Below are 18,506 nucleotides of genomic sequence, written 5' to 3'. Positions count from 1 at the left end.
AGCTGGATTAGACAGAGTTCCATCCTCCTTCTTCAGCAGAATCCGCACCCTCCCTCTTTGAATGAAATCACGAGGATAAGCTTTATAAATCTGCGGGAATGCTATTAATATTAACACATTCTATCAATTATCATAGGTTCATATAAACTCAATGTAGTGCAGATAACTTCAATGCAAACAGGCAGCGGGGAGAACAAAAATTAATATGAAAGGAAAGATCTTTATCAATGACAGTGACAGATCATTGCTCGACAACCTCAATAGCAAAAGGCAGTTCGAGATGACTGCAGCAATCCCCAATCTCAACACACGTAGGATTCTCACATGCTTTGCTGACACCTATACGTCTTCCTTCGGCAATTGTCTTCTTTGAATTAATAAAATATTATAAATTTAATATATATCAAATATGTCAAAACAACATTTAATTTATTAATTATAACAAAGAGAGAAAACCGACATACCTTTAAAACCTACCTTTTAGCGGGGAAACAACAAAAGCTCGTGCTAATAACTTGGTGTGAATTTGCGAGAAAAAACGAGGTACAACGAGAACACAAATATTAATAAATATATAAACAAATAAAATAAAATAATGTTAAATAAATAAAATAATAAAAAATAGGAAATTTCTTAAAAAATCTTCACTTTCTCCCAAATTGAAGTTTCAACCAATGCATATATCTTTACAAAAATCCATGAATTACCACTTATTTATAGGAAATTTTGGCAAATAGTAAGTGACACATTAGAACATTATGCATAGATGGTTGAATGACACGTAGCTAATACATGTGATAAAATGATACTTGACATTGGACACTAACGAACATCTATTATTATTATATAATATTTATAATAAAATAGATATTTTTGAAAGTTCAATGACCAAACTAAAACCACAAAATAGAATTTTAACTTATTTACTAATATGCTAATATAAATTGACACGGAAGTATGATGAACGACTCCGAGATTTTGGGTTCGATTCCCCGCTCACACTTTCATTACAATAACTTAAAAAAAAAAAAAAAAAAAGTATGATGAACTATCGATCTTAATATTCACTAACAAGCCAACTGCTCCGGATTCTCATCACACAGCCTCACCGTCGCTCCTTTCCTGGCAACGACGCCAATCGTTCGGCGTTCGGTTGGAGTTGGTGTTGGGGTTTGGAGAAGAATAAGGTAAGTCTTCTTCTTTTTGTTTGTGGGTTTTTGTGATTTTGGGACTTCATGTTTGTGGAGAAAATCGAAGCAAAAGAATGAAGAAAGAGAAGAACGACTGTTGATTTGCAGGAAAAATTGAAAAATAGAAATAGAAAATGACCTACGAGGTTCTAGAGAGCGAGAAAGGGAGAGTTGCGATTCGGGTCGGGTTTCCACACAATCTCACCCAATAAAAATTGTTTGAGTCTGGGGTTGGATTTGCATTTATAACATTGCAATGTGCTGGAATTTTCCTATCCTTGAATCTGGATTAGAAACTTTGAAAAATCCACTTGAACTTGTATGTTTGCGTCTGATGCTCATAACGAAGTGCATGTTTCAGATGATGATTAATTAGTTTTTTTTGCTGCTAATATTAGTTTATCTGTTGTTTTTATAAGACTAGGTGATAACTTTTGTGGGCAATTTTTCTTCAAAAAGTGATATACGATTAATATTGTAGTATTTAAGTTAGTTTATCTGTTTCTTTGTTTAGGTTGTTAAAATGTTATATCAAGGTCAAATCTCAAAAGAAGAACAGCCAGTTTCTAGTCCATCAATTAGCAATAACGATGACAACCTTGATGGTGGTGGTGTTCAGGTTACTTGCTTTAGTGAAGCCATAAATGATGTCCCCATCCATTTTCAGATAATATGTCTATCCAAACAGGTCTTTCCATGGCTTTCCTAAACCTTCCTTTGTTAGAATCAGTGTGTTAAATATTTCAACTCTTAGTTTCTTGATGTTCTTTTCTGTCTGATTTGTTTGTTTGTTTTTACTTTTAATGTGTAGATATATGTATGGATTGGTTGCAATTCTGCAAAAATTGGAAATCTGTATGCAGCTGCCCCCACACGGCCTGTAAGTTAAGCTCTTCTTCACTCCTTTTTCGGAAGAAAGAAACATTGATTGACTGTTTCTCCTGGAAGCACTGTAAAGTTTATCTAGTGAATCTAATTGGCTAAACATGCTTTCTATCATTCCAAAAACCTCGTTTTGTTACTTTTATGTATTTTTTGTTCCACCTTCGGTGTTTTAAAAAAAAGCCCTCTCGGGGGTGCACCTAGGTGCTAGGCGCAGGTCTTGTGCCCACTTTGAAAAGGTGAGGCTCACAAAATAAGGTGTGTGGTTGTGAAGCCCCAAAGCTCCAAGCCTTGGGCCTTTGGGGCCTTCTCATTTTCTTTAAAAAATAGTAAGAATTATGGTTTTTCCTTCTTTATTAACTAAAAAAAATCAAATTTACTTCTAAATGCAAAATTCCTTGTGTTTAGGGTTTTTTCCTTCATATTTCCACTTCAACTATGTTTTCTCTTCTTTATGTAGTATTTTTATATATAGTGCACGAATTTTTTTGTGCTCTGTGCTTAAGCTCCAAAAGAATGTTGCACTTTATCGTGCCTTGAACTTTAAAAAACACTGTACCTTCCTCATCTTTTCCTCTGCCAATTCTTCAATATTATCTGTGCATAATCCTGGCCACATGGTCATTAATATTTTGCAACTGAATTTCTGCAGAACAATACGGTGAGTGTTACTTCCATCCTTGGAGGTTCATCTGATAATACAGGATCTAGCATGGCTCGTCGATTAGGTAATATGTGAATCTAGTTTTGACCTCTGAATACTTAAGATGTCATGTCCTATTTTAACCCTACTGATACGCTTGTTGCCTGTTTCCCCAGTGTTAAAATCCGGTCTAAATATCATCTTGGCTAGCAATATTCCGAAAAACAGCCCCATGATCGAGGTTCAATGGGCCCTCCTTTTTTTCCCTGTTTTTTTTTTCCTAACAGACAAATTATGCGTGAGATGATTGATCTATGAAAGAACCATGCCAGGAATATTTTGTGTGCATTTGATAACCATTCTAACTTTTTTTTAACAGAATGTTGTCTTTGTTAACTACTTTATAAAAACATATAGAATGTTGGCTTTGTTAACTACTTTATAAAAATGCTTTAAAAATGCAAGTCAATTTTGACCGACTGAAAAAAATAGTTTCCTAAAACTTGAGCTTTGTTTTTTGGTTAAAGTTTTCAAGAAGTAAAGGTGAAACATAAAACAAAGGAATGGTTTGAGGAAATTAGTATAGTTTTTATAAACGAGAAAATTAAGGTCCTATCGATAATAATTTCGTTTTTTGTTTTATATTTTGAAATTTTACTAGTTTTCTTCCAATTTTCTTACTATCGATTTCACCTTTCCTTAAAAAACATTTGAATTATTTCTTAGTTAAACTCCAAAAACAAAAAACAAGCTTTTAAAAAAAACTTATATTGGTTTTAAGATAGATAACAAAACAAAAAAATTATAGGTGACCAAAATGTTTAATGGCTTAAATGCTAAACAAACAAGAAATCATAAACTAAATAGTTATCAAATAGGGTCTAAATCATTATATCACACTTTCAAGTTTTAGATTCCTACTTAGCTTTTGTTTTTGTTGATCATTTTAGGTAGCTGCTGAGAAGATATTAGTTCAAAAGCTGGTCACTCTAGGGTACATTAGGCCTAAATCAGAAGGGCCATCTAGATAATTGATGCTCATGATTAGTCTTCTTTGCAAGAGCCAATGAGTCATTTGTTACTCTGGTTATGGTGGTAGCTGCTTTCTTATTTGCAACCTTGTGACTGAAACTTCAGGCTTGAATCTAGGCTAGGACTTTGGAGGAGGATATCCGAATCAAGGTACTCGATGGGGTTCTATTTTACTTTATCTGGCTTGGATATTTTTTAAGGACATTACTCATTTTTCGTTATAATATTGGATAAATTGATTGCCAAATACAATATGAAGGTGTATAAATATGTTGTAATTTGTTTAATTTTCCATTGGAAGAAGTATTTCTAGAATGAGCTACATTAAGGCGCAAAAAAAAAAAAGATATTTGACTCGTAAGTTGATCTCTTTGCATATGGATGTATGTTATATTCTTCGTTAATTTTTTTTTATGCCTTTGGATTGTTTCGTTTCTTAATAAAAAATGTGATTACTAGGAGAATGCATATGGATGCATATTGTTTATTGCTTCTCTATTATTTTTTTTGTTTGGTCGTCCATTTTCATTAGTTTTCTTTGTTTGCAGGAATGAAATTAATATTATTTGACTCATTTTTATTGGCCTTCCCTCAGATTTTGTAAACTATATATTGATCATAACTTTACTTTATTGTTCTTGAGTTGAATTCGGATTTTGGAATGAAAATTGAATAATTATGATATTTTGTCTAATTTATATAACATTTTTGTCATAGAAAGACACTATTGATTTAGTACTTGGATTTATCTAGTGGTACTACTACAAAATATTTACTTGAGCGAGAGCAAGTTCTTTGGAGAGATGGAGAGAGATCGAGCTTTGAGAAATAAGTAAATGTTGATGAGGATTTTCACACTTTTTTTTTGGGTTAAAATTAATGGAAAAAATCGCCCCTCGTATTTAAAGTTTAAACTTAGGTCATTTTTGCTATTTGATGTTTTGTTAATCTAAGAAGAAATACAAAGTGGAAAAATGGAGGACTAATTAATTTAAAATTGAGGGTAAGTTGAATATTTCACATCTCAAAAAGGTAAAATAACATTTTTTAAAATTTTTTCTTTTTATTATTTTTTTAAAAGAGGTCACATTCATGTAGATTCAACAAAATGTTCATTTCCATCCATTAAACGAGCATAGATGACCACGACATCACATTATGGCCACTAACAAACTCGCTAAACGATACCCTTTCAGTTGTATCACGGATATAGGAATTGGACAACACCATGGGAACATCCTCACACTGATCACCATCGAGCATTGTTGCATTGTTTACTTCGCTCTCATGACGAGCATTTAAAGATTGTCTATCATGTACGTAACGATCAAAAGACACGATTATATTGTGCAAAGAATCAATCACCATGAACGATTATAACAATCATCCTCTACATGACTACCCAATGATAAATAATGAAAGGTTTCTTAGCGTCTCATTGTACATGTCCAAAAGTTTTAGATTTCAGTTATAGATTACTCGTTGTAAACAAGATTGAAGTATTAACAATTTCATTTGGATTGATTTTTATTTCATTTTCAATTCTATATGATTCTTAATAAACAAATGGAGTCTAAATGTATAATTTAACCTATAAACATATCTTGAATAAAAATTGTTGGGGTTTTTGTATGGATGTCGCAAATTTTGGATGAAGAATGATATTTGTCCTAGTTTTTGAAAATGATGTTTTTTTCTCCCGTTTTTACCATTTGTTGATTTCAAATGTGAGTGAAATTACCAAAATGAACTTGCACATGTGGAAAAACTTATCTCACTCTCGCTCTCTCTTCTTTTTCTTACTCACAAATCACTTTCCTCTCTACCTCTCTCTCATTCTTGGTCTCTTCCTTTTCTCACTCACAGATCACTCTCCTCTCTCACAACGGGAATTGATGCGTAGTTTCATCAAAGTTGGTCGCACGAGAGAAGAAGAAGAAGAGAGAAAAAAAGATTTTTACTCGTTAGAGGAGGAGAAGAAGAAGAAAAGAGGGAAAAAAAAGAAGAAGAAAAAGGAGTTTCATTGAAATGGGTATGCAGGAGAAGTTGTGGTCGCATGAAAAAAGAAGAAGAAAAGAGTAAAAGAGAGAGAAAGAAGTCCGAATGAAAGGCAAATCTTGTAACTTCATTCCTGCGTAACATTAGTAGAATGTCCATTAATATTATTATTTTAAAAGAAGTGAGGCATTTTGACCTTTAAAAGAGATCAGCGGTGAAATTCTTTCAAAATTTTAATTTCATTCATTGACTTGAGGTCTGTCTTTATTCCAAATACTAATTTGTTGAAAGTCAGAATCACATGTGGATAATATTTGAAAGGTCCATTTTGGCAAAAAAGGAAGAAGAAAAGATGAAAAAGAAACCCCTTAAAGAAGCGTCACCTCCCGTGAAAGGGAGTTGGAAGCGTAACAGCGACTGTATTCTGTTCTGTTCTGTTCTGTATCTTCGAAATCTAGAAGCCATTAATGCACTCTTCACACCGTACGGATCCACCAGTTCTTCACACCAGACGCCATTAACTCTTTGTCACTTCTCTCATTTCTGTTCTTCCATCTCTACACTAAACCCATTTCTCTTCAACCCTCCATTTTCCCATCTGCGTCGTCTTCTTTCTCACCGCCAAGTTGGGTCTATTTCTTCCTTCAGATTCCCGCCTACGCCTCGATCCTTCGGTTTTGGTAAGTCCCTTTTCTTCCGCCTTTCGTTTTTCATCGCATTCTGCTGTGTGGAGCATTTTCTTGGCGTCCTGCGTGCTGTAATTGAATTTCTGTCACTTATTTTTGCGGCATTCTTTCAGATCTATTCGAATTTGGGTTTTGTTTTTGTTTCCCAATTGAATCACTTTTGCATCACATATGAGTTATGACCCGACTCTGGTTCTTGTACACGATTCGTTCTTAAGTGCCTTTTCGATGGTTACATTTGTAACGTATCTGGGGTTTGCTTGTTGGGAGAGATAAATTAGTTATTCTTTTCTTTGACTCCAGGCTTTGTTTTCTGGTGCTGTCCTGCATGGATGTACGTATACAGTACAGTATGCAATGTACTTGTCGGTTTAACCAATAAACGCTATCGTATGGCCTAGAAGATGACATTCGACTGCAGGGTTTAGATTAGAAGATGCCTCTATCTTCAGATCATAGACAGGGGTGGTGAAAAAGTTAGTTTTGAAGCCGGAACTCACCTGTTAGAGTAGCCAGCGAAAGTTTTTATTGCTCAAAATGATCAACAGACCGCTTGTTCTGACTTACCTGTATCTTTTCATCTACATTTTGCTATCATCTGGAGTTATTTTGTACAACAAGGTATTTTGACATCCTTTTTAATTTTATTGATCAGATTTGAATTTTATTCCTGTTTTCATTATCTCGTTTCTGTTAGTGGTACGAGTAGTAATCATTAATTTAACTATTTCACAATCTGAATCTAAGGTGTGACCATGCTCACTGCTTAATTTTTGGCTTTCTGCTACTATATTAGTTAATTCTCATGTGATGCTTATGTCTATTTGCTCTTCTAATATTGCAGTGGGTGCTCTCCCCAAAATACTTCAATTTTCCTTTGCCTATTACACTTACAATGATTCATATGGGGTTTTCTGGTGCTGTTGCATTCTTTCTTGTTCGTGTGTTCAAGGTATGATTTGACCTGAACTCGATATGAGTTTTTGGGACGTCAATTTACTTCTTGTTCTTTGTCAAATTTGATTCACTTGGTAAAGAGATGGCTGTTAAGTTGGTGTTAGTAACTGTGATTGTTGTCCTCCTTTGAGGTATCCTCTTTTTTAGCATACATGCAGAAAAAAAGGATTAGAAAGTTCTACAATTTTCACAGTCTGCGACGAAGTAATCGTTACCAGCAGGCAAAAATGATTCAATCTAAAGATCTTGTGTGTTGTGGATACCTCTCTTCATTCATTTTCTCTCGCTCAGTTAATCTACTTTTCCAAATTTGGGTAGCTAGAGTAATTAATGTTGATTCCAAATCTGCAGGTTGTATCTCCAGTCAAAATGACTTTTGAAATGTAAGTGCTCTGAGAAATGAAAAGCTGAGGTATAATTGGTTTTTGCAGACTTTTTTATGTGCAATATTTATCTGTTTTTAATGTGTAATGTCTTTCTTTGGACAGATATGCAACTTGTGTCATCCCAATCAGTGCATTTTTTGCATCAAGTCTTTGGTAAGTAAGGTTGTAAAATTAGTCCTCTTGTAATAGTACTCGAAAGAGTTCTCATTTAGGAGGGATGGACGTTTATCTAATACTTTGGTTTCATGAATTATAATGTTCTAACTGGCTTTAATAGATAAAGGTGTTAAAAAAATGTAATGGCTTTCATGCTATTTGTACGATTGTCTGAGGGTGAGTGCACTGTGCGTCATGTTCACAATGGTTTCAGTATTACTAACTATTGATATTTCAGGTTTGGTAACACTGCCTACTTACACATATCTGTGGCCTTCATTCAGATGCTTAAGGCTTTAAGTATGGAGGCTTAACTTCATCCTTTTCTTACTTCCAGAATGAATCTCCTTAGAAATGCAAATTAATCAGATTTAAGTTTGATTTTTCAGTGCCAGTAGCCACATTTTTAATGGCTGTTGTGTGTGGTACCGACAAGTTAAGGTGTGACGTTTTCTTCAACATGTTGCTGGTCAGTGTTGGGGTTGTCATTTCCTCATATGGCGAGATCCATTTTAATGTAGTAGGCACAGTTTACCAGGTCACGGGTATCTTTGCAGAAGCTCTCAGGCTGGTCTTGACGCAGGTCCTTCTACAGAAGAAGGGCTTAACTCTAAATCCTATCACCAGCTTATATTACATTGCTCCATGCAGGTATAGTGTAGTTTTATGCTTCTTGACAGGAAGTAGTCATGTCATTGTCAATAGATTCTTAAGATTTTGTTTTGATGAAGTAGTAATAATATTTCATTGGAAAACAACGTAAAGGTGACAAAAGCTAGATTATAGTTTAATGGTGGTCAATTGAGTTAGCTGCTCACCTTTTGTGTTTGATACATGCAGTTTTGTTTTCCTATTTGTTCCTTGGTACTTGTTGGAGAAGCCACAAATGCAAGTTACTCAAATTCAGTTCAACTTCTGGATCTTTTTTTCAAATGCGCTGTGTGCCTTGGCGTTAAACTTCTCTATTTTCTTAGTAATTGGAAGAACCGGAGCTGTTACTATTCGAGTTGCTGGTGTTCTCAAGGACTGGATACTAATAGCTCTCTCAACTGTTATATTTCCTGAATCTACGATAACAGGGTTGAATATCATTGGCTATGCAATTGGTAATACTTTCTAGGGGAGGAACTTTCCTATTATGACCTCCTAACTTAATGCGATCTTCAATTTACCAATCCTTCTCTCGATGCAGCATTATGTGGCGTCCTCATGTATAATTACATAAAGGTCAAGGATGTTCGTGCATCTCAAGTGTCTTCTGAAAGCATTCCAGACAGAATTGTAAAGGTTGGGGCCTCAGTTACTCATATCTCATGACAGTTTTAATAATTTATCTCAAGGCAGTTTTAATAATTTGAAGTAGTTCGTCTCCACTTGATGCGATGTCTCATAGGTTTTATGTGGTAGTAAAAGTGACAGTCTTTTTAGGTGGGAAACAATTAGTTAGAAAATAACTTGGGAGAAATGGGGAGGTAAGATCAACCATCGAAGAAATTTGATAATGCCCCTCGCATCTTCCCCAACTCTAAGTACAGCAAAAATCCTATGATTTCTTTCCATTCAAAATTCCCAAATTATAACCACAACAGCTGGCTCCCACTAGATTCTGGCTTTTCATTTGAAGGGGTATCCTCCCTATACAGTCAAGTATATTTCTACCTTTAGAACTCGAGGGCTCAGAGGTACAACCTATAGAATATATCTTATTCAAGTAATGTGCCATTCCCCTTTCCGTACTGAGCTCAAGGAAAGTCGTTTAAACCTTATGCCAGCGACATGGTAGTTTAAACCTTATACAGTCGAGTATTTCCTTTGTTATGTGGCCAAGTAATGCAAACTGGGGTAATCAAAGCCATCTGTTTTGTCCTGCAGTTTAAATTGGTATTGAGTTAACCTGGTGATACTTGTAGTGATAAGTGATAACTTACAGCAGTAGCCCTGAAAAAGATCTATCGTTCTTGAAATTTCATTGAAAGATGCTAATAAAGCTTTGTAGATTTGTCAAGACCATTAATTAAATGCTTTTTGCCCTTTTACGTTTCCTTTTGTACCATTCCGATGGAGAAGAACCTGGTGGTATAATATTCTGTTTCCTATATACAACAAAGTTGTGACTTGTTTTTCCACCTTTATATATATATATATATTGAATGAGATACTTCTATATTTTTAAACTGATAAAAATAAAAGAAGAAGAAAGGAGAAAACACACTAATTTACGTAGAAAACCCTAGGTCAGGGAGAAAAAAACCACGATCAAATCTTATTATTTTGTTACATTGAAATACAGAAAGACTCCTCAAATAAATAGACAGACAGGAAGTCCTAGGCCCATAAGAGAATTACAAATAAACCCCTAGGGCAAACCAACCATTTTTCGACACTCCCCCTGAAGTTGGGGTGTAAATGTCGATCAGATCCAACTTGCTGACACAGTAATCAAAACTTCGTCTTAACAATCCCTTTGTAAGGACATCTGCAATCTGCTGATTTGAAGGGATGTAGGGAATACATATGCTTCCATTGTCCAGTCTTTTTTTAACGAAATATCTGTCAATCTCGACGTGTTTGGTTCTATCGTGCTGGACCGAATTGTTGGCAATACTTATTGTTGCTTTATTGTCACAGGACAATTTCATTGGAAGCTCACTGTCTTGTTGAAGATCTGTTAATACTTTCTTCAACCAGATCTCTTCACATATCCCTAAACTCATGGCCCTGTACTCGGCTTCTGCACTACTCCTGGCGACCACTCCCTATTTCTTACTTCTCCAAGTAACCAGATTGCCCCAGACAAATGTGCAATATTTAGACACAGACTTTCTATCAACAACAGATCTAGCCCAGTCCGAATCTGTATATGCTTCTATACCACGTTTACTAGACTTCTTGAATAGAAAACCTTTACCAGGAGTGCTCTTTAAATACCGTAGGATGCGTTCAACGGCTGTCATATGTTCCTCATAGGGAGCTTGCATGAATTGACTAACAACACTCACAGCATATGATATATCAGGTCTTGTGTGAGATAAATATATCAACTTCTTGACTACTCGCTGATATCTCTCTTTGCTAACGAGAGCTCCATTACTAATATTACTCAGTTTGGCATTATACTCTGCAAGGGTGTCTACAGGTTTATACCTAATCATTCCTGTTTCTTTGAGGAGATCTAGAGTATACTTTCGTTGTGAGACAGAGATACCCTCTTTCGATCGAGCCACCTCCATCCCAAGGAAGTATCGCAATTTTCCTAGATTTTTATTTTCACATTCTTCAGCCATCTTTGTTTTAAGTCTCATAATTTCATCAGTATCATCACCAGTCAGAACAATGTCATCTACATACACAATAAGTACTGAGGTCTTTCCTGAACTCGACCTTTTTGTAAACAACGTGTGGTCTGAGTGCCCCTGTTCATACCCCTGAGCTTTAACAAACGTGGTGAATCTGTCAAACCAGGCTCTTGGCAACTGTTTCAACCCATACAGTGACTTCTTCAATCTACAAACCCGATGGTTAAACTGGTGTTCGAAGCAGGTGGAGGGCTCATATAGACTTCTTCTTCGAGTTCTCCATTAAGAAACGCATTCTTCACATCCAATTGGTGCAAAGGCCAATCTTTATTAACAGCAACAGATAACAGTACACGGATCGTATTGAGCTTGGCCACATGAGAGAATGTCTCAGATTAATCAATACCAAAGGTCTGGTTAAAGCCTTTAGCTACTAGTCTCGCCTTGTATCTGTCAATTGAGCCATTAAATTTATACTTGACAGTAAACACCCATTTACATCCAATCGTTTTGTGCCCCTCAAGAAGAGCAACCTGTTCCCATGTTCCATTTTTCTCTAGAGCTCTCATTTCTTCCATAACCGCAGCCTTCCACTCAGGAGTTTCCATTGCAACTCGTATATTACTTGGAACCATTATCATATCTAGACTGGAGTAAGAGCCTTGAACTCAGAAGATAGGTTACTATATGTCTGTCATGTAACTATGCATAGGGAACTTTGTACATGACCTAATCCCTTTTCTCAAGGCAATTGGAAGATCAAGAGACGCATCACGGTTTTCCTCTTCTTCACGTTTCTGACTGCAGCTAGCCATCTGATCTATGGATCTTTCGTTAGGACTTCCCACACAATCATCTTCCCTTCCATTATTCTCGTTTGCTAGAGTTATTTCTTCAGTGTTATCTTCTCCATCAGTTTCTCCATCCTCCTCAATTCCCTCTATTTTCTCATCATTTGCATCAATTTCCTCTATTTTCTCATCATTTACATCAATCTCTATATTTCTGTCCACTCTACAATTATTAGTCTCAACACAATCATTAGTATCACAAACAGGAATATTCATACCTGGAACTGAGACCGAGTCAGACTCATGAACTGGAGCCGGAGAAGTGACAAGTGGCACTGTTTCCTTCCTGAGATTCTTCCTGTAGTATGTTATCCAAGGGGCTTGATTAGTGAGAAGAACAGGATTAGGAAGAATAGGGCTAGGATGTTTAGGTTCAGCCGACACCTCTTGGGGAATGGAGTACGTGGACCAGTTAGCCTCTTCACTAGGACGCTCCCCCTGAAAAGGACTAATGGGGAAAAACGGTTGATCCTCGAGAAAGGTGACATCCATAGACACAAAGCACTTCCGAGACGAGGGATGATAACACTTGTACCCACTTTGATAGAGAGGATACCCAACAAAGACACATTTCTGAGCACGAGGAGTGAATTTTATACGATTGGGACTGTGGGTATGGACGAAGACAACATATCCAAACACCCGCAGAGGTACGTCAGGAATTAACCGGGTGTTGGGATACAATTCTTTGAAACAGTCAAGAGGAGTATGGAAGGATAAGACATGGGAAGGCATGCGGTTAATAAGGTGGGCTGCAGCGAGGATAGCATCGCCCCACAGATAGGAAGGAAGAGAGGTAGATATCATAAGGGAACGAGCGACCTCAACTAGATGCCTATTTTTCCTCTCGGCTACTCCGTTTTGCTGGGGAGTATAGGCACACGAGCTTTGATGGATAATTCCTTTAGATACCAAGAAGTCCCGAAATGAGTGATTAATGAATTCACGCCCGTTGTCACTCCGTAAAATGACAATTTTTGTGTTGAATTGGGTTTCTATGGTCGCATAAAATTGTTGGAAAACAGAGGACACCTCAGACTTATCGGTCAACAGGAAGACCCAGGTCAATCTGGTGTGATCATCAATAAAGGTGACGAACCACCGTTTGCCTGTAAAGGTAGTGGTTGGTGAGGGACCCCAGACATCACTATGGATAAGACTGAACGGTTTGGATGGCTTGTAGGGTTGAGAGTGAAACGAAACACGACTTTGTTTAGCCCGGATACACACATCGCACTGTAAGGATGATATATTAATATTACGAAATAAATGCAGAAAAAGATACTTCATATATTGAAAATTGGGATGTCGCAGACGGTAATGCCATAACATAAAATCAGTCTCAACAGTAGAGAAATGCAAAGAGATAAAACTAGTCCTATAACCATCCTTAAAGGAAGTTTCATCAGTCAGGAAATAGAGCCCCCTATCGTGCCGGGCAGTGCCAATCGTCGTCTCCGAGCTCAGATCCTGAAACAAAACAATATCTGGTGAGAAAACAGTCTGACAGTTCAGGTCCCTTGTAATTTTACTAACAAAAAGTAAATTATTCGAAATTTTAGGAACATGTAACACATCATGCAATATTAAACCATCAAATGGAGAAAGATGTCCTTTCCCTGCAACAGGGGCAAAGGACCCATCTGCGATTCTAATCTTTTCATTGCCGACACTCGGGTGATATAATGTAAAATGATTAGAAGACCCGGTCATATGATCTGTTGCTCCAGAGTCTACAATCTAGGGTCATTTACCATTAATGCTAATAAAGCCAAAAGACTGAGTCGTACCTGAGTGTGCAATTGCACTGACCCCAACAACACTTAAGTTACTCTGACTGTCAGCTTGAGGCGGAGTCAAGGTCTTGTCATTAGCCAAATCGCTGACCAGAGCCCGTCCAGGACCAGCCTTGTCCTTTGACTGACGTCGTTTGTAATCTGGAGGTTTGCCATGAAACTTCCAACACTGGTCTTTCGTGTGCCATGGTTTTTTGCAATGCTCACAGATAGGTGGAGGTTTCTTGTCACTGTCTGATCCAGATGACTTGGTGACAAAAGCAACAGCCTTAATAGACGTAATTATTGAAATATTCATGGCCCTAGACCTGTCTTCTTCGAGGTGTATTTAAGAGCACACCTCCCTCAGTGACGGTGTAGGACGTTGGCCCAGGATCCTGTTGCGAACACCATCAAATTTCGGATTTAACCCAGCCAGAACATCATACACTCGATCAGCTTCCTCAAGTTTGGAATACTGCGTCCCATCATGTGTACATCTCCAGACAATCTCACGACATAAGTTCATTTCTTGCCATAACAAGGACAATTTGTTGAAGTACGTGACGTCCATAGCTCCTTGCTTGCATTCATGGACTTGTTTGCGTAAGGTATAAAGGCGGGATGCATTCTGCTTCTACGAATACAACTACTGTACTGCATCCCAGATATCTTTGGCAGTCGCCGTGTAAAGTAACGGTCTGCCAATTTGGGGTTCCATGCTACTCACCAGAACTGATCGTAGCAATGAATCTTCTGCTCTCCAGATACGTTCGTGGGGACTGTCGAGTTCAGGTTTAGCTATCTCCCCAGTTAGATAGCCAAATTTCTGTCTTCCTTCCAGAGCCATTCGGATGGATTGGGATCAGGAGAAATAATTTTTGCCATTCAACTTTTCTCCAATAATAATTCTTGTAGAGTGTCCTATTAATCCAGATAATAAATTTGTAGCGGGTAAAGAATGGAAAGAGTTTACCGGGTTCTCGGAGCCTATCTGTAAATTGGACGATTCCGGTTGAGCAATTTTTGAGTTTGTACCAAGCACCGACCCAAAATCAGCGAGCTGTTGCTGGAGGAAAAGAAATCTGCTTGTAATCTCATCAGAACACGCCTTGGTCAGACCTGCCGGTGAGTTCGCCGGAAAAGCGACCGGACCGGCGTCACTGCAGTCAGAGAGGACCGACCGATCCACCACTGGATGTTACTGGTTAGAAAACCCACCGGCGAAGCCGCGGCTGGTCGAGGCAGAAAGGTCGCTGTGACTTCGAACCCTAGGGCTGTCGATCGAAGCCTGCTGGGTTGCGCGAAGCCTGCTGGGAGATCGCCTGGGTTGTGCGCAAAAACTGCTGGAAGATTGACAGATCTGGTCGTCGTCGACTGTTCTAGATTCGAGGAAGGTTGTGTGCGATCGACTGTTGGGAGATCTACCGGGTTATGCGCGAAGGTTGCTGTGACCGGATCTGTCCGCTGAACACCATCTGCACCTGGGAGATCGATGAGTCTGCGACTGAAGGGTGGCTGGGCATCCCTCAGATCTGGACGCCGATTCTCTTTGGTTGGGGGCAATCTGATCTGTCCGTCGACAGATTGGGTTGTTGTTCCGACGACACTCATTTGTTGAAGAAGGCGAGGTAAAGCGGTCTTTAGATATTGTTGGACAGCTTCCTTAATCGTGTCAGCTATCTCAAAATTGGTCGTCAAAGGAGACTCATCAATGGTGGCTAGGGTTTTGTGGCTTAGGATTTCGTCCCCTTGCTCTGATACCATGATAAAAATAAAAGAATAAAGGAGAAAACACACTAATTTACGTGGAAAACCTTAGGTCAGGGAGAAAAAACCACGATCAAATCTTATTATTTTGTTACACTGAAATACAGAAAGACTCCTCAAATAAATAGACAGATAGGAAGCCCTAGGCCCATAAGAGAATTACAAATAAACCCCTAGGGCAAACCAATCCTTTTTTGACATAAACAAACAACTAGATTGGGAAATAGGTATAATTTACTATTTATGAATATTTCTCTTGGCTAGTATTTAAAGGGTTACTCTTCCATTTCCCTCGATAATTTCAATGGATGCAACCTGTAAGACTAAAACTGTTTGACCCGGAACAATCTGCAAACCTGTCATTTTGATTCCATTCACTTAAGGCTCAGAAATACGAAGTCCTTGTTGAGGTTGATGATCTTGGGGGTCAGAGTTGAAACGAATGCTGAGGAGTGTAACTTTACTTGCTTTCCTTTTTCGTCTTGCTGCGGTAACGACTAATCAGCAGGTTGTTGTTTTGACCAATCTTCCAATATTTTCCTAACTGGAGCTTTGATGCCTAATACAGGACTGGAAGTTAGAGAAGAAGTCGACAGATATATTCACGTCAAATAGCAACGATGGCAATGGTGGAAATGGTCTGTCTGATATGAATCTCAACGAAGAGGCACCTTTACTGTCATCAAGGTTGTCGCATATTGGTCGCCTGCAGTTTGGTAACCACAACCGGTAGTGATATAAATATGAATATGAATCACCAGGAAGGAAAAAGAAAGATAGGAGATAGGAAATACTCGATGCAAGTTGTTTTGATATAAAAGATTAGATGAGGTGTTTTGTGAAGTTTAGAAGGCAATTATGAGTCCATTTGATTTTGTGGCTATGCCTTCTTCTACATGGAATAGAGGTGTTGGATTGGGACTTGGAGCCTTGTTATTGGCATATAACAATGAGCTCCTGATTTGAATGTAGTATTTTAGGACAATTCTTTTTATCAAGTCATGTAATTGTATTCTTTGGATGAACCAGAAGCTTTAGGGGCAGTAAGTAAACTTTGCAGTCTTTGATCCATGAATGCTGCGTGCACGTGTGATCTCGATATCTATCGTGGTTGCGTGTGTATAGGATAGATGAGAAATATACTCGAATAGACATGAGTATGGTTTTTTATTTTTAAAATTTGGTTAAGATTTTCAAAAAAATTTTTGGAATTTAGAGAGAGACAAGTTAATATCTAATTAATTATAGTCGAAAAACAAATCAACTGAATGCTCATTAAAAAGAATATCAGTTTTAGCTTTAGTAGGTCCGTGAAATTTAAAAAGTTTAGAAGTTTAGGAATTTAATAAAATGAAAGCTTGGATTTGAAGGGATTACTGATTAATATTTTCAAATAACTACTTTCATATATTTGGTCTCTCTAAAGTTTCGTCTGTAATTTTTATCATTCTTATTTCTTCGTTTGGTAATTTTCATCATTCTTATTTCTTCTTTTATGTTTTTATTTTTTCCCCTCTTTTCTTGTTTTTATTATTCTTATACTTAATTTTCTTATTTAGATGTCGGAAAAAAACCCAAATATTAATTCAACATTCATTGCTGATTTTGTTTAAAGAAAAAATACGGCCAAAGAGTGTATTAACATAGGTCGAATTCCTCATTTCCTAATTATACTTTAAAAAGAAAAAGAGAGAAAAAACAAAATAAAACAAAATGAGTCATATGTCAGGAGGGTTGAAGAATGAATTTTTCTATCGATTCGGATTGGAACAAAGTACTCAAATCGAATAATTAATTGAAAACTTCTCAAAGGTGACCACTTAACGCTCATTAAAGTCAGTTTCGGCTTAATTTCAATAGATAAAATCACTCATTTATAACTTTTCGAGGTTCAAATTTCAATCTCTTGTTTTAAATTTATTGTACTAAAAAAATCTTTCAAATTATTATTTTTAAAGTTTATTAGTGATTTAAGTTCAACGAATAAAAACGTATATCCTTAATTTTTATTCATCATATAGATTTTAATCAAAGCATAGTTTGATTAATTGAATCTTCATTATATATACATACAGGGGCTTTTTAAATATAATAAAAGGCCCAAACTATTTACGGTGGATAGAAAAATTTAATAAGAACCTAAAATCGGTGGTATAAAACCAAACCCAAAGAGTAAAATACCAAAAATATCCCTGCCCATACAAAAATTCGCGACCCATTAATGATTAAATCAGACCATCCAAATTCATCTGATACCCACGTCCGTCTTCTATGTTTTCTTCATCAAACAACAAAAGATCTCTGTCTATTGCCCTCTATCTCGTCGGGTTCTACCTCTTGTCCATCTCACGCTGTTGCTTTAAATTCCGAATTTCTTCAACTCTGATACCAAAATTTCTCGAACCAAATTTGCTTCATCTTCATCTTCTTCTCCATTTGTGCTTTCAATTTTTCAAGTTTACGGTCTATCATCATATCCTTTAAGATAATAATCATTCTCTTTTCTTTTCATTTCATTAAGTCTTCTATTTAATCATACTTATTAAACATTATTGAACCTAATTTTGTTTAACTAGATGGTAAGTAAAAAATAGTCAAAGTTGATGGAAGCAAAGACAAAAGAAAGAAAATAATGAAAGCTGAATCATCAATAATCAGAGCAAAAACAAACAAAGCTAAAGAGAAGAAGGTAAACTATCAATAGAACTTTAACATCAATACATACTTGTTGTGCATTATGTCAATTATCTATCTTAAGAACATTAGCAAAAACTTTAACATCAATCCATCTATTATTGATAAATTTAAATTAAGATAGATAGAGATAGAGTTTTATCTCTCTCTAACTTCTATCGTTGTCTATTTGAGATAGACAAAGATAGAT

General features: G+C 36.8%; 2 protein-coding genes across 4 annotated transcripts; both read left to right on the top strand.

Moving 5' to 3' along the window:
* Positions 1-971: 971 nt before the first annotated feature.
* LOC150037350 (uncharacterized) lies at positions 972-4,108 on the top strand. Its single transcript, XM_090312189.1, has 6 exons — positions 972-1,187; positions 1,705-1,878; positions 2,002-2,070; positions 2,725-2,800; positions 2,892-2,956; positions 3,666-4,108. The coding sequence occupies exons 2-6, from the start codon at positions 1,714-1,716 to the stop codon at positions 3,744-3,746; spliced, it is 456 nt and encodes a 151-aa protein (XP_090168315.1). The 5' UTR covers positions 972-1,187; positions 1,705-1,713; the 3' UTR covers positions 3,747-4,108.
* Positions 4,109-6,123: 2,015 nt separating this feature from the next.
* Positions 6,124-16,693, top strand: LOC120073774 (putative sugar phosphate/phosphate translocator At3g17430). Of its 3 annotated transcripts, XM_090311446.1 has the most exons (11): positions 6,147-6,425; positions 6,735-7,052; positions 7,276-7,383; positions 7,740-7,771; positions 7,877-7,927; positions 8,169-8,230; positions 8,320-8,581; positions 8,771-9,036; positions 9,123-9,217; positions 16,191-16,403; positions 16,476-16,693. In XM_090311446.1, the coding sequence occupies exons 2-10, from the start codon at positions 6,969-6,971 to the stop codon at positions 16,353-16,355; spliced, it is 1,125 nt and encodes a 374-aa protein (XP_090167572.1). In that variant the 5' UTR covers positions 6,147-6,425; positions 6,735-6,968; the 3' UTR covers positions 16,356-16,403; positions 16,476-16,693. The 3 variants fall into 3 exon arrangements, with proteins under 3 accessions (XP_038882537.2, XP_090167572.1, XP_038882538.1); XM_039026609.2 differs by having other exon boundaries at positions 6,124-6,425; positions 16,191-16,693; XM_039026610.2 differs by lacking the exons at positions 16,191-16,403; positions 16,476-16,693 and adding an exon at positions 10,559-10,727.
* The last annotated feature ends 1,813 nt before the right edge of the window (positions 16,694-18,506 follow it).

This window comes from Benincasa hispida, chromosome 3 (assembly GCF_027475165.1).
Source record: "Benincasa hispida cultivar pf3 chromosome 3, pf3_genome.v1.1, whole genome shotgun sequence".
Classification (NCBI taxonomy): domain Eukaryota; kingdom Viridiplantae; phylum Streptophyta; class Magnoliopsida; order Cucurbitales; family Cucurbitaceae; genus Benincasa; species Benincasa hispida.
This window is presented reverse-complemented; position numbering and strand designations above follow the sequence as displayed.

Coding starts and splice junctions, on each gene's coding strand:
- LOC150037350 (XM_090312189.1), top strand. CDS start 1,714: ATGTTATATCAAGGTCAAATCTCAAAAGAAGAACAGCCAGTTTCTAGT. Junction 2,071..2,724: donor CAGCTGCCCCCACACGGCCT/GTAAGTTAAGCT, acceptor GAATTTCTGCAG/AACAATACGGTGAGTGTTAC. Junction 2,801..2,891: donor TAGCATGGCTCGTCGATTAG/GTAATATGTGAA, acceptor CTGTTTCCCCAG/TGTTAAAATCCGGTCTAAAT.
- LOC120073774 (XM_039026609.2), top strand. CDS start 6,969: ATGATCAACAGACCGCTTGTTCTGACTTACCTGTATCTTTTCATCTAC. Junction 8,231..8,319: donor TCAGATGCTTAAGGCTTTAA/GTATGGAGGCTT, acceptor TTGATTTTTCAG/TGCCAGTAGCCACATTTTTA. Junction 9,037..9,122: donor TATCATTGGCTATGCAATTG/GTAATACTTTCT, acceptor CTCTCGATGCAG/CATTATGTGGCGTCCTCATG.